The sequence below is a fragment of the Penaeus chinensis genome, chromosome 27 (assembly GCF_019202785.1).
Source record: "Penaeus chinensis breed Huanghai No. 1 chromosome 27, ASM1920278v2, whole genome shotgun sequence".
Taxonomy (NCBI): Eukaryota; Metazoa; Arthropoda; class Malacostraca; order Decapoda; family Penaeidae; genus Penaeus; species Penaeus chinensis.
Window position 1 is genome coordinate 23,879,280 of NC_061845.1, and position 12,500 is coordinate 23,891,779.

Below are 12,500 nucleotides of genomic sequence, written 5' to 3' on the forward strand. Positions count from 1 at the left end.
GAATGAATGAATGAATGAATGAATGAATGAGTGAGTGAATGAGTGAGTGAGAGATAGGATCAACAGTGTTTGAATAACATGGATTTTAAAATAGGTAAAAACTAAATAACGCCCAAGTAGACATAACGGATTTCATAAAAACGAAAGTGAAATTATAGAATTCTGTTCCGCTGTCTCTTAATATTCAACACAAGGAGGCCAATTTGGAGCTTAATCAAGTTGATGCAGATTAGATGCTTCATTATAGCAACGTAATTGATAGAGCATGATTAAGTTGCAGGGGATTATAGGATTCTGCAATGTGATTATGCTACTAATGGGTTGGTAAGGACTGTAATATCTAGATCTGATCTAAGCAAATCCTTCGTTAAGAGAGAAAGCGTACAGCAGAGCTTTGTTATATAATTTAGGTATATCAGTAAAGACGAATGGTTCCGGAGAAATTAGCAATTAGTGTTGGCTAAAGCACCATTGGTTGATTTGATCTGGAATAAGAAATAGGTTCTGCTCTTTAAGATGCCAATATCAGTCTCACAGGCGTGCTAAGAGTGCGGCCTCTGTGTTGCAGATATCGTGTTGGCGATGCAGCTGTCAGCTATGTGTTTCGGGGCGCTGCTAGCGCTGTGCATCGTGGCCTGCTGTGCTTACAAGATCTGTGGGCCAGCTCAGGAGGAGGACTGGGGGTCGCGTTACTCAGTCCTGAAGCCCGCGCCGCGTCTCCCGCCGGAGCTCCTGCGGGAGATCTACACGCTGCCCACGCCCACCGCCCTCTCGCAGGCCTCCGCCGCCGCGAACCCCTCCACCGCCACCGGCGCGGACGCCACCGGGACTCCGAGCCACCGTGGTGCCAGCGGAGGCAAAGCCTCGGGCGTGACGTGTGCCAAGATGGAGGGCGGGCCGCGGGTCACTTCGGTGAGTGCCGAGCCTGTACCCAACAGCACCAGGGGCACAGCCACTAGTCTAGCTCACCTGCCCAACGGTCGACCCAGGGGACCCCCTCTCGGCGGGGACACCACCCCGGCCACTCCCCGTAGGCCCGCGACGTCCCATTCCTCGCGAGGGCCCGTCGCCAAGCCCCCCCGACTTCTAAACTTAGGAGCCATGCTCGAAGGGCGGCCGCGGCTCCTGACCCTGTCGGCGGTGTCGTCGGCCCGGGCAGCACGTGCGGCGGCAGGTCGAGGCGCGGCCAACAGACTGGCGGCCCACAATCAACACAGTTCCACCCTTGACCTGGCCCGCGCTGCTGCCACCACCTCCACCCCCAGTCTGTCCCACAGGTCCCTCTCCGAGCCCCATACTGCGGTGGTCTAGCCGTGTGCCCGGGGTTCTGGGCTGTACGGAGTGGCTGTGTGACCCCACCGTGTGGCCCCTGACCCCTTCAGGCTGTGTACCCCCACCCCCTACCACCCACGCTAACTCATGTGCACCTTGGAGCCCACACTTCATGTTCAGGAACAGCAAGCAAGTGGAATTTCACAATATAAAATATGCCCCGGTTGCGACGATATTGCTAAGGCAGAAAGTAAGACATTTTTTGAAGACCTTATATTTTAAAGGATTTTATATATATACACACATTTTCTTAATTCTCACTTTTTTCATATAATTTTACAAATAGAAACAAATTTGTTTTGTGCCATGAATGAGAACCAGTTCTGTTTTAAGAAACGCTACGTATGCAAATATCAGAAAATCTAAAGAACGTTAACGATTTATTGTTTACACTGACATTTGCGTGGCATATGTAGTGCATATACAGACTACTGAAAATTGAATTCCACTTTACAAGTAACTTTCACTTATATTAGTAAACTAACTAGAATACCCAGGGTTACCACCAAACTTTTGAGAATACTAAAAAAAAGAAAGACAAATACATTATGAGAATTAAGTAGCATTACACTCTTTTAAAAAACCCTGCCAAACATGGAAAATATGATGACTGAAAAAGGGGCGAAATAAACACATAAAAGGATTTACACTTCAACTAAAGAAGGTTTGTCTTTTTAAGTGTACAATTTCCTGCACTTTTCCCTTTAGATTACAATACATTACAGTACCTCAGTATCTTATGACGTTCCCTTTGGTAGACGCATGTCTTAGTAGATTATTCGCAAGACTTCTGTCAGAGAGATAAACAAATGATAGATTATAAACTTTAACTGTGTCTTTCATGATACGTAGTTTCAACTTCATTAACGCTGTCAGAAGTCTTTTTAAATCTACATAAATATATAAAATATAAGTATTTAAAATTTTTATCATACCATTTTGTTATCTTTATTCGCATAAAGAGATGGGCCGATTATTTCCACTCTGGCTTTGTGGATTGACTTTAAAATAGATAAATGCTACTTTTTAGATGAGCACTTTAGGGATGTAATTATAAGTAGAAGCGATATATTTGCAATGGTATGAACCTTCCCACGTAGGCACGCAAGGATGTCTTTAATATAAATTTAAATATATATATTACATCTTATGAATTCATTAGTTTTTTTATACTAGCTTTGCTTATCGCCGCTTTATGCAAGGTGACCTTCAGCTTTTAGTGTGGTGTAGAATTTTAGGCTGAAATAACTAAAAGGTAGAGCTTCAGATTCACTTTGCTCAGGCCCTTTATAGATGTGTACATATATTTTTCTCCTACATAAATCTCCCTTCTATTTCTCTTCATGTTTTGTGACTGTTATTTATTCCTTTTTTTTTTTTTTTTTTTTTTTTTTTTTTTTTTTTTTTTTTTTTCTTTTTTTTTTTTTTTTACTGAATCTCTTCCATTTTCTGTAAGCCTCTATTTTTTCAGCAACGTATTTGTTTCTGTTGTTTAGGTTTAGATCCTGTAGATTTCTCCAGAATTCCTTTGTTCGCTCGCTGTGGGATTAGATTCTTTCAGCGGTGTTTGATCTAGAAGTTGTTCTTGTTTCAGTTTTTTTTTTTCTATTTATGTTTTGAATTACGATCTGTCCTCTTGTTATATGTGGTTTATTTGAGTTGTCCTGCAGCAAGACTAGATATCAGTTTCTGCTGTGTTATTCGTACACAATTTGCTATTTACATGTTAAATATACTCACATGTAAATATACATGTACATATACTCACAGTCACTTTTATCACACATACTGATTCACACTGTAGATATGTATCTCTATATGCACACGCACAGCGCTATGAGAGTGACATCTCTGTACATACTGCACTATCGATCTTCTGTAGGCCTAGTATACATAGAGATGTATTTTGTATACCGTTGGTATCGTATTATTATGTAGCTGCTGAGAACCAATCGCTGTCTCATAGATTAGGTTTTAGTGTTATTCAAAATTTCTTCCTTTATTAGTTTTCCTGCCTTTGGATCACATACACCTCCCTGTCTTCTTTTTCCTTCGTTCCTGTTATGTCTTCCTCTTTTCGTCTCCTTCTCCTCCTCCTTGCGCGAAAACGACACTCTCTCCTCTCGAATACACTCACTGCCAGGGAGTGTAGGACCTGTGTCTTCCTTCCCCGTTCCTGAATGCAGGTGTTCCCCCGCAGGTGTGCCAGGGGGAGGGGCTGGAGGAAACGACGATTACCGTTGATACCGAGGACTCCCTAATCCGGCAGACTAGGAGATAACATGGGAAGGTGAGTCATCATCATCATCATCATCATTGTCATTATCGTTATCATCGTCATCACCATCATCTATCCTCATCATTATCATGAACATTATTATTACTATTATTTTTTACACACACACACACACACACACACACACACACACACACACACACACACACACACACACACACACACACACACACACACACACACACAACACACACACACACACATATATATATTATCAATATTACTAACATCAACATCATCACCATCATCATTATCATCATCATCCTAAACACTTTCATTATTATCATTATTGCCATCAGCACTGATATAATCAATACTACTATTTCGTATGAAAATGTAATTAATTTTATCATTAAACTCATCGGTATCAATAGTATCATAACTGGTATTATGCTTATCAATATCATTGCCATCATTATCTTTAGCATTATCATTGTCGTAACAGTCTTTGATATTACTACGAATATAATTATTGCTTTATATACATTTATCATATATTATTATCACTATTGTTATTAACATCATTGTCATTATTGTTATTATTATTATAATTATTATGATTATGATTATGATTATGATAATGATAATGATAATGATAATGATAATGATAATGATAATGATAATGATAATGATAATGATAATGATTATGATTATGATTATGATTATGATTATGATTATGATTATGATTATCATTATCATTATCATTATTATCATTATTATCATTATTATCATTATTATTAATATTATTAATATTATTAATATTATTAATATTATTATTATTATTATCATTATTATTATTATTATTATTACTATTGCTACTATTATCATTATTATTATTATCATTAATATTATCGTTATTATAATTAACGATTTATTTTATTGTTGTTATTATCATTACTGCTATCATTATCTTCATCAATATTACTGTTATACTTGATATCATTTTATCGTTATTATTATTATTGTTATTATTATTATTATTATTATTATTATTATTATTATTGTTATTGTTGTTATTTATCATTATTATTATTGCTATTATTATTATTATTATTGTTATTATTATAATTATTATTATCATTAGTATTATTATTATCATTGTTAATATCATTATCATTTTTATTTTAAAAAATGCTTATTGTGATCAATATTCCTTTATTTTAATTATTATTATTATTATTATTATTATTATTATTTAATATTATTATTTTTATTATTATTATTATTATTATTATTATTTAAGTTCTGTCCCCTGTATTTTTTGGTGAATTTTCTTACATACAGATGGCTCCATATGTACTCAGCCGGCAAGGAGTCTATCAGTAGGCCTTAGTTACCGATCCTGATTCCCCCATTCCTTGAATTGGCGGAAAAATTAATACCATTGCTATCGATACTGTTATTATTGTTATTGATGTTATGATTTTTCATTTGTCATAGGTTAGATAGGTGAGATAGGTAGTTTCTCATAACTGGCTATTTGGTGATTAAGAACTTGTAGAGCCATTTATGTGTAAATACAATAAATAAACGTGTATTACAGTGAGCATGGCATGTATTCTTGCCCCATGGGGCGAATGGGTTGATAGTATTATCATTACTATTATTATTGGTATTATTATTATCATTATCATATTATGATACTGTTGTTATCATTATTATTTATTTATTATTATTATCATTACTAATGCTAAAACGCTATTATTCTTATTGTATTAATCATTATTATTATTATCACCATCAATATTATTGCTATATCTGTGAGGTCTCTACTCACTAAAGCTAGGAAAAAGAGATTTTGCAAGAAGTGTCAACACTAGACAGTATCCGACTTGAAGAAAGTATTTTTGAGTGATGAAAGCTATTTCAGACTGGTTAGGGAAACTTAAAGTTCATGCGTGGCCCCAACTTAGTTATGAATGTTAAACATGTAGATGTCTTAATAAGGAATAATGGCAGGCGAGGTCTATACTTTCTTCTAAGAAATGTCAGAGCGAGTGTAAGTGATTACATTAACCTGTTAAAGGAACATTTCCCAGTGCTTTTGCGAATTCATATATATAATTATTTCATGCGCGATACCGCCCTTTGTCACCTATCAGAGACAGGTTTCTCAATGACAGTGGAATTAATGTAAGGTAACTCACCTCCTCTTAGCCCCTTAAAACACATGAAACGTTACAAAGAAACAAGGGAAAGAAACCAGACATAGCAATATCGAAGATCTACTGGATGGCTCTTCTTTCGTCAATCTTGCTGAATCCATGCTAAAATGGCCGCAGATGGTTTTGCAACAGAAACGGAACATGAACAAGTACTAATTGAAAGAAAAAATATAGTATTCATCAAGTAAACTGTTGACGATCTATTCTCCTTCAAATGTCAATGTCAATATTTTTTTGCGGCCACTATATATATATATATATATATATATATATATATATATATATATATATATATGTGTGTGTGTGTATACATATATATTCATATATATGTATATATATATATATATATACATATATATGTATATGTGTGTGTGTATTTATACACATAGTATATGTATATGTATATGTATAAATACATGCGTACATATATATATATATATATATATATATATATATATATATATATATATATATATATAAATATATATATATATATATATATATATTTATATATATGTATATTTATATATATATATATATATATATATATATATATATATATATGTACGCATGTATTTATACATATACATATACATATACTATGTGTATAAATACACACACACACATATACATATATATGTATATATATATATATATATATATATATATATATATATATATATATATATATATGAATACATGTAAATATGTGTGTGTGTATTATATATATATATATATATATATATATATATATATATATATATATATATATATATATATATATAATATATTACATATATATTATACATGTAATATATGAATACATGTAAATATGTGTGTGTGTATTATATATATATATATATATATATATATATATATATATATATATATATATATTATACGTACATATACACTTGTAAGGACTCGTTTCTCACAGGACTCGTTTATAACCCATCATATATAATTGTGTGTGTGTGTGTATGTATTGTGTACATATATATACATACATATATATATATATATATATATATATATATATATATATATATATATATATAATATTCCATATATATAAATATATTTTATATTATACATACATATATATATATATATATATATATATATATATATATATATTTATATATTATTCATGTATTTTATATATATATATATATATATATAGTATTCATGTATTATATATATATATATATATATATATATATATATATATATATATATATATCGTGGGTTATAGGTGAGTCCCTTGAGAAACGACTTATTATTAGGGAGAGGAAAACCATCGCGACTGAGAACTTCGATATTGCATTTACAAACGTTTAGGAGATGCAACCTCCATTATGAGTGCTATTACATAAAACGGAAACGGGGAAATTAGTTCCAGTGCAAAATAAACAGTACACAAAAATATTACAAAATCAGAGAAGAATTAACACGAAAAATCATCAAATGAACGTAGAGACAAAAGCCAGTGTAACAGGTAACCAATGATGGTTGGCTGGTAGTTTGCATGGTATCGTTCAAGTTGAGGTTTCACACTTAGGATGTAGGGTGATTCTGCTATATGATCAGGTTAAATCTGTGAAGGTGGGAGGACAAGATTTTGAAATCAGTATTGTCAAAAGGGTGATAGAGGGATGGTTTGCTCAGCTGTAGGCCTGTCCGGTGATGGAGCCATCGTGTGGTTGACCCCACGTACCTAGCCTGACAGCTATGACAAGTAAATAGGTAAACTATATTCGAACTTAGTACACAGTTACAGATTTCTTTTCTCTTTAAGGAATTTCCAGTAGTGTTAGAATTGTAAAAAACAAACCGAAAAAAAAATCAGAGGATAGTATTGTTTGATGATTTTCAGAGATCAAAACTAAGACCGCCCATATATGAAAGTTTTATATATTCATTGTCTTTGTAGACTGTGGTTGATACAAGTTCTGGGTAGGATTTCAGACAGAAACAAACTGCATAGGGCTTTATAAAATGGGTAAGATGGTTAGCCCTTTAGTAGCGAAACATTCCTTTAAGAATGAAGGTTCGTGTTGAACAAATTTAAGCCTGGTTGTTAAGTGTTGTAAAGCTGTTTAGCTAGTATATGTTAGGAATATACAGATAATGAAGTCCAAAGTACTGTTAAAGAAGCAGTTATTACAAAAAAAAAATATATATAGTTTATTATTTTGTTCAATTTTACTAGTGAATTTAATAATGGGCTGTTGTGAATTCAACTATGAGAGGAAAGGGTTAATATGAGAGAGATTGTTAAAGAGTAAGAAAGTATCATCCATGTAACGACGATAAAAAATAGGTTTGAAATTAGAAGGACAATTATTCAGCCTAGCTTCCTCATGATGGCAAAGGAAGATATTGGCATAACATAGGTCAAGGGGTGATCCCATTACTACACGGACTATCTTATTGAGTTATTGAAGGTACACGCAGAGTTTTGAAAGGCTATATCCAATAGCTTTCTGTAAGTTGTCGTGTTCAAATCATACGAGTTTAAGAGTGGCAAGGCAGTTTTGTTTATAATTCTTAATTATATCAGCGGTTTCATTGAGAAGAATATTAGTAAATAAAGACTCCATGTCAAAACAAAACGCTCCGTCACCGCATTCTCAAACACAAAAGCAAGTCAATCAGGAAAGGTCTACAGCTGAGCAAACCATCCTTCTCAACAATTAGAGAACACTCTCACCTCCACAATCACCCTTTTAACAATGATTTCAAAATTGTGACCTCCCCCCTTAACTGATTTGACCTGATCAAAGCAGAATCACTCTATATCCTAGCTCTGAAACCACAACTGAACAATACTTCACCGCAACCACCCTGTTTACCATCTAAACTACCAGCCACACATTATTTGGTCAGTGACCGTCACCTGTTACGTTGGCTATTGTGTCCGTGTTCATTTGAGGATTTTTCGTTTTTTTTTTTTTTTTTTTTTTTTTTTTTTGTTCTATGATGTTGTATTGTTTTTTGTGTGTTTTTTTAATGTATTATAATTAATTTCCCTGTTTTTGTTTTTTGTTATAGCACTTATGATGGAGATTACATCTCCGAAACGTTTGCAATTGCAATACTGAAGTTCTATGCCGCGTTGTTTTTTCTCTTCCTAATATTTGTGTGTGTACATATATATACACATATATGTATGCATATATATGTATATATGTATATATGTATATATATATGCATATGGTTACACATATGTGTGTATGCATGTATTTCTGTGTGTGTGTGTGTGTGTGTGTGTGTTAGTGTTTATATATATATATATATATATATATATATATATATATATATATATATATATATATATATATCATGTATATATAAAAATATATCATGTATATATAAAAATATATATGTATATATATTTATATATATGTATATATAAATATATATATATAGAAATATATATATATATATATATATATATATATATATATATATATATATATATATGCATTTACAGTGTTCCATTATGTTTATTGATTATCAATAATCATTTTATCAACACTGAAATCTTTCCGTATATATGTCCAAGGAAATGTTATGTATGTAAGTGCTTTTTTTGTTTCAGATGTCGTGATAGGCATGCAGATCATGGTCGTCTACTTTGGTGATGTTGGCTCTCTTCATCGTGGCCTACTCTGCCTACAAATTTTATCACGCGGACGAAAGTAAGACCTTAGGGCGACTCCAGTTGTCAGCCCTCCTGTTCGAACTCAACATCTCGAGGAACAGCGTCGCCCCGTGCGCATCTTGCCTTCGCCGGCACCTCCTCAGACGCCACTGGTCTGACCTTAGCACCGAGCTACCACGCCGAGGGCGAAGAGAAGATTTGGCGTGATGCGTATAAGTGGAGAGCGGAGTGCAAGGCCTTTTGATGGGCACTTGGCATGGGAAGTCTCGGCTGCTTTTATTGGTCCTGCCTTCCTGACTGGAGAAACTTATTAGTGCAACTGCCTTACAAGAGAAGCCTTCCAAAGGGGGGTAACTCCGGGCAAGAACATCGCCTGTCAGATTCAGCCTCCTGCAAGAAACGCACCGCTCTTTTATCTCAAGTACCGGGAGAGACATTCATTGCGGGTGCCTGTTGATAAGTCTTTCTAAATAACTGTTTCATTGGCTTGGGTAACCAGTGTAGATGAACAAGTAAAGAGGTCTATGGCCTCTATGCACCGATTGTGTGATTTTTCTCTTTCCTCCCGTGGCTCCGCCCTCAGTCGATTCACACACCCTTCCCCGACGTAACCTATGCGCACCTTAGAGCCGACACCTCATGTACAGTAAAACTCTAAATGCTCAATCTAAGGTGCTTCATGGTTACCTCTGTTCCAGAGAAAGCAATTCCAGATTTTGTTTGCTCTCACAGCAGTATTACTGAATCGATATGATAAAACATTTTGATGTAAACATCTTTGGTAAATTTACCTCTGTGTTTTATGAATCTCCATATGCATTTTGTGGTTGATTATAACCTAGTGAATATGTTTTAATGTACCGGAATGTGAAATCATCAGCAGACATGATCGTTGCAACTGATACAGGGATAATTGATGATAACTGAAAAGAAATAAAATGTGATCAACTGACACCCTGCATCAATCGACCTCAGAACAGGAGCAAACATGCACACGGATGTTTGGAAATATTTGGTAAGGAAAATGAGAAATACATACCTATGTAAATACCTATACTTACATATATACATATACATACATGCATATATATATGTATGTATGTGCGTGTGTGATCATATACAAAAATATATATATATATTCGTGTTTCCTTCACGAGGCAAACAAGAAATCTAAACGTGGCACTAGTGATAAAGTGACATTGGTCGGAAAGCCAAGGACCGAAATGGGTCTCCCTCGCCCGCCCGCAGCAACCGACCCTCCCCCCCCACCCCACCTCCCCCCCGGGACCAAAGTGCCGTGAGTGAAGTGGCAACTTAAAGGAAACACAATGGTGCCAGGTAAATATGGGTACACTCTCTTTCCAGAGGAACGTGACTCGAGTGTTAATGTAGACAGGAGAGATGCTGCCCAGGTGATTGAGGGTTTTATACTCGTGCGGGGAGAGCACATGTTCAGTTCATAGCAACAGGTACATGCAGACAAATATGTCGATGAAATTTTACTTATTTTGTCAAGAATGGTGTCTCACGATGGTTCAACGAATCTCATGAAATACACAGAAGAATTTCTATCCGAAAGCAAGCATTATCAGTTGATACTGTAGTTATTAACATAAATCCGCACGGTACGCAGATATGATAAAATTTTAATTGTTAAATAGGAAATCACACCTTATGATTTTGCATTTCAGTACTGATCAATGAACATGTCTAAATCAGTCGCTTGTCGTTGACTCAGGAGAGAATTACTGTATAAATAGTTTCTTGGGGAATAACACCAGTCAGTAAAAGGTGTCTGTTCTGTGTTTTCAAATACTTTTTATTGTATAGAAAGAAATTTATGATATATTAATATAGAAGTAGATTTTACACAAGATAAACTGAAAGAAGTATTACTGTTGAAGTGAAGTAGACTATAACTGTACTTCCATTGTCGAAATAGTATGCTAGATAGTATCCAAAAATTTAATTGTCCGATTAAACAAATCATCGAATGGTGATTTTTAGACTTCCATAATGTTTCAATTACAAGTCGACCTAAGAACTCTTGACGGAGGAGCTTGGAATAAATGATATGAGAGCCGTTTTTAACTTCCAATCCATGCTATTTCATTTCGCATACAACGACTCAATCCAAGGATACAGCAATTTGGAAGAGGGGCCAAAATAATAGATAACGGAAGCAAAGACCCGATTGATGGATAGAGACCTCTTTTGCGTGTTAGGTGTGACGATGTTTCCTTTTCTACAAGTAGCATTTCAATACAAATATAAGAGAGAAAGAACACTTGATTTGTTGTACATTTTTCAGTATTAGAGTATTATATTGAGGTTGTTCATACAACCGACAGCTCTGACAACCGCATGTGATAGCTATCTAGCAGTAACTTTGTCTAAACATCATAATGTCCTTTTTCGGAATTTTTGTCTTAATTCTAAAGTTCCACTTCTCTAAACTTCATTCCTAATTGCATTTTTACCCATCGCTAAAAAAAACCCGCAACTTCATGTGCATTCTTCACATTTTTTTTTTTTGTTTTTTTGTTTTTTATCAGCCTTATTTTCATCGACAAAATTGATCTCGTCTGAAAACAGGTATAGTCAGGTGATACTTAAGTAATTGGAATGTCATTACTTTGTATAAATACTGAAAACAGCTACACGTACAAACATACACGAAACACACACAAAACAAATGGAAACACATGACAAGCGCTACAAAAAAAAGTACATTCAGGTCAAGAATTCCATTCCAATTACAGGAGACATCATTTGAGGCATACAATTTCTGTGTGTTGTATGTATGTATTTATATATATATATATTTATATATGTGTGTGTGTGTGTGTGTGTGTGTGTGTGTGTGTGTGTGTGTGTGTGTGTGTGTGTGTGTGTGTGTGTGTGTAAGTATGTATGTATATGTATGTATATATATGTATATATATATATATATATATATATATATATATATATATATGTGTGTGTGTGTGTGTGTGTGTGTGTGTGTGTGTGTGTGTGTGTGTGTAAGTATGTATGTATA

The 12,500-nt window shown here is 34.3% G+C and overlaps 1 protein-coding gene across 2 annotated transcripts in view; it reads left to right on the forward strand.

Annotated features, from left to right (window-relative positions):
* Window positions 1–10,599, forward strand: part of LOC125039633 (mucin-5B-like) — a 33,476-nt gene extending 22,877 nt beyond the window's left edge. Inside the window, exons 3-5 of one of the 2 annotated variants that reach the window (XM_047633785.1) lie at window positions 569–1,522; window positions 3,533–3,622; window positions 9,398–10,599. In XM_047633785.1, coding sequence (XP_047489741.1) covers window positions 569–1,311 — 743 coding nt within the window. In that variant the 3' untranslated portion in view covers window positions 1,312–1,522; window positions 3,533–3,622; window positions 9,398–10,599. Of the gene's footprint in view, window positions 1–568; window positions 1,523–1,585; window positions 1,997–3,532; window positions 3,623–9,397 lie in introns of those variants that run through there. The other variant, XR_007116131.1, reaches the window with a different exon arrangement.
* Window positions 10,600–12,500: the final 1,901 nt, after the last annotated feature.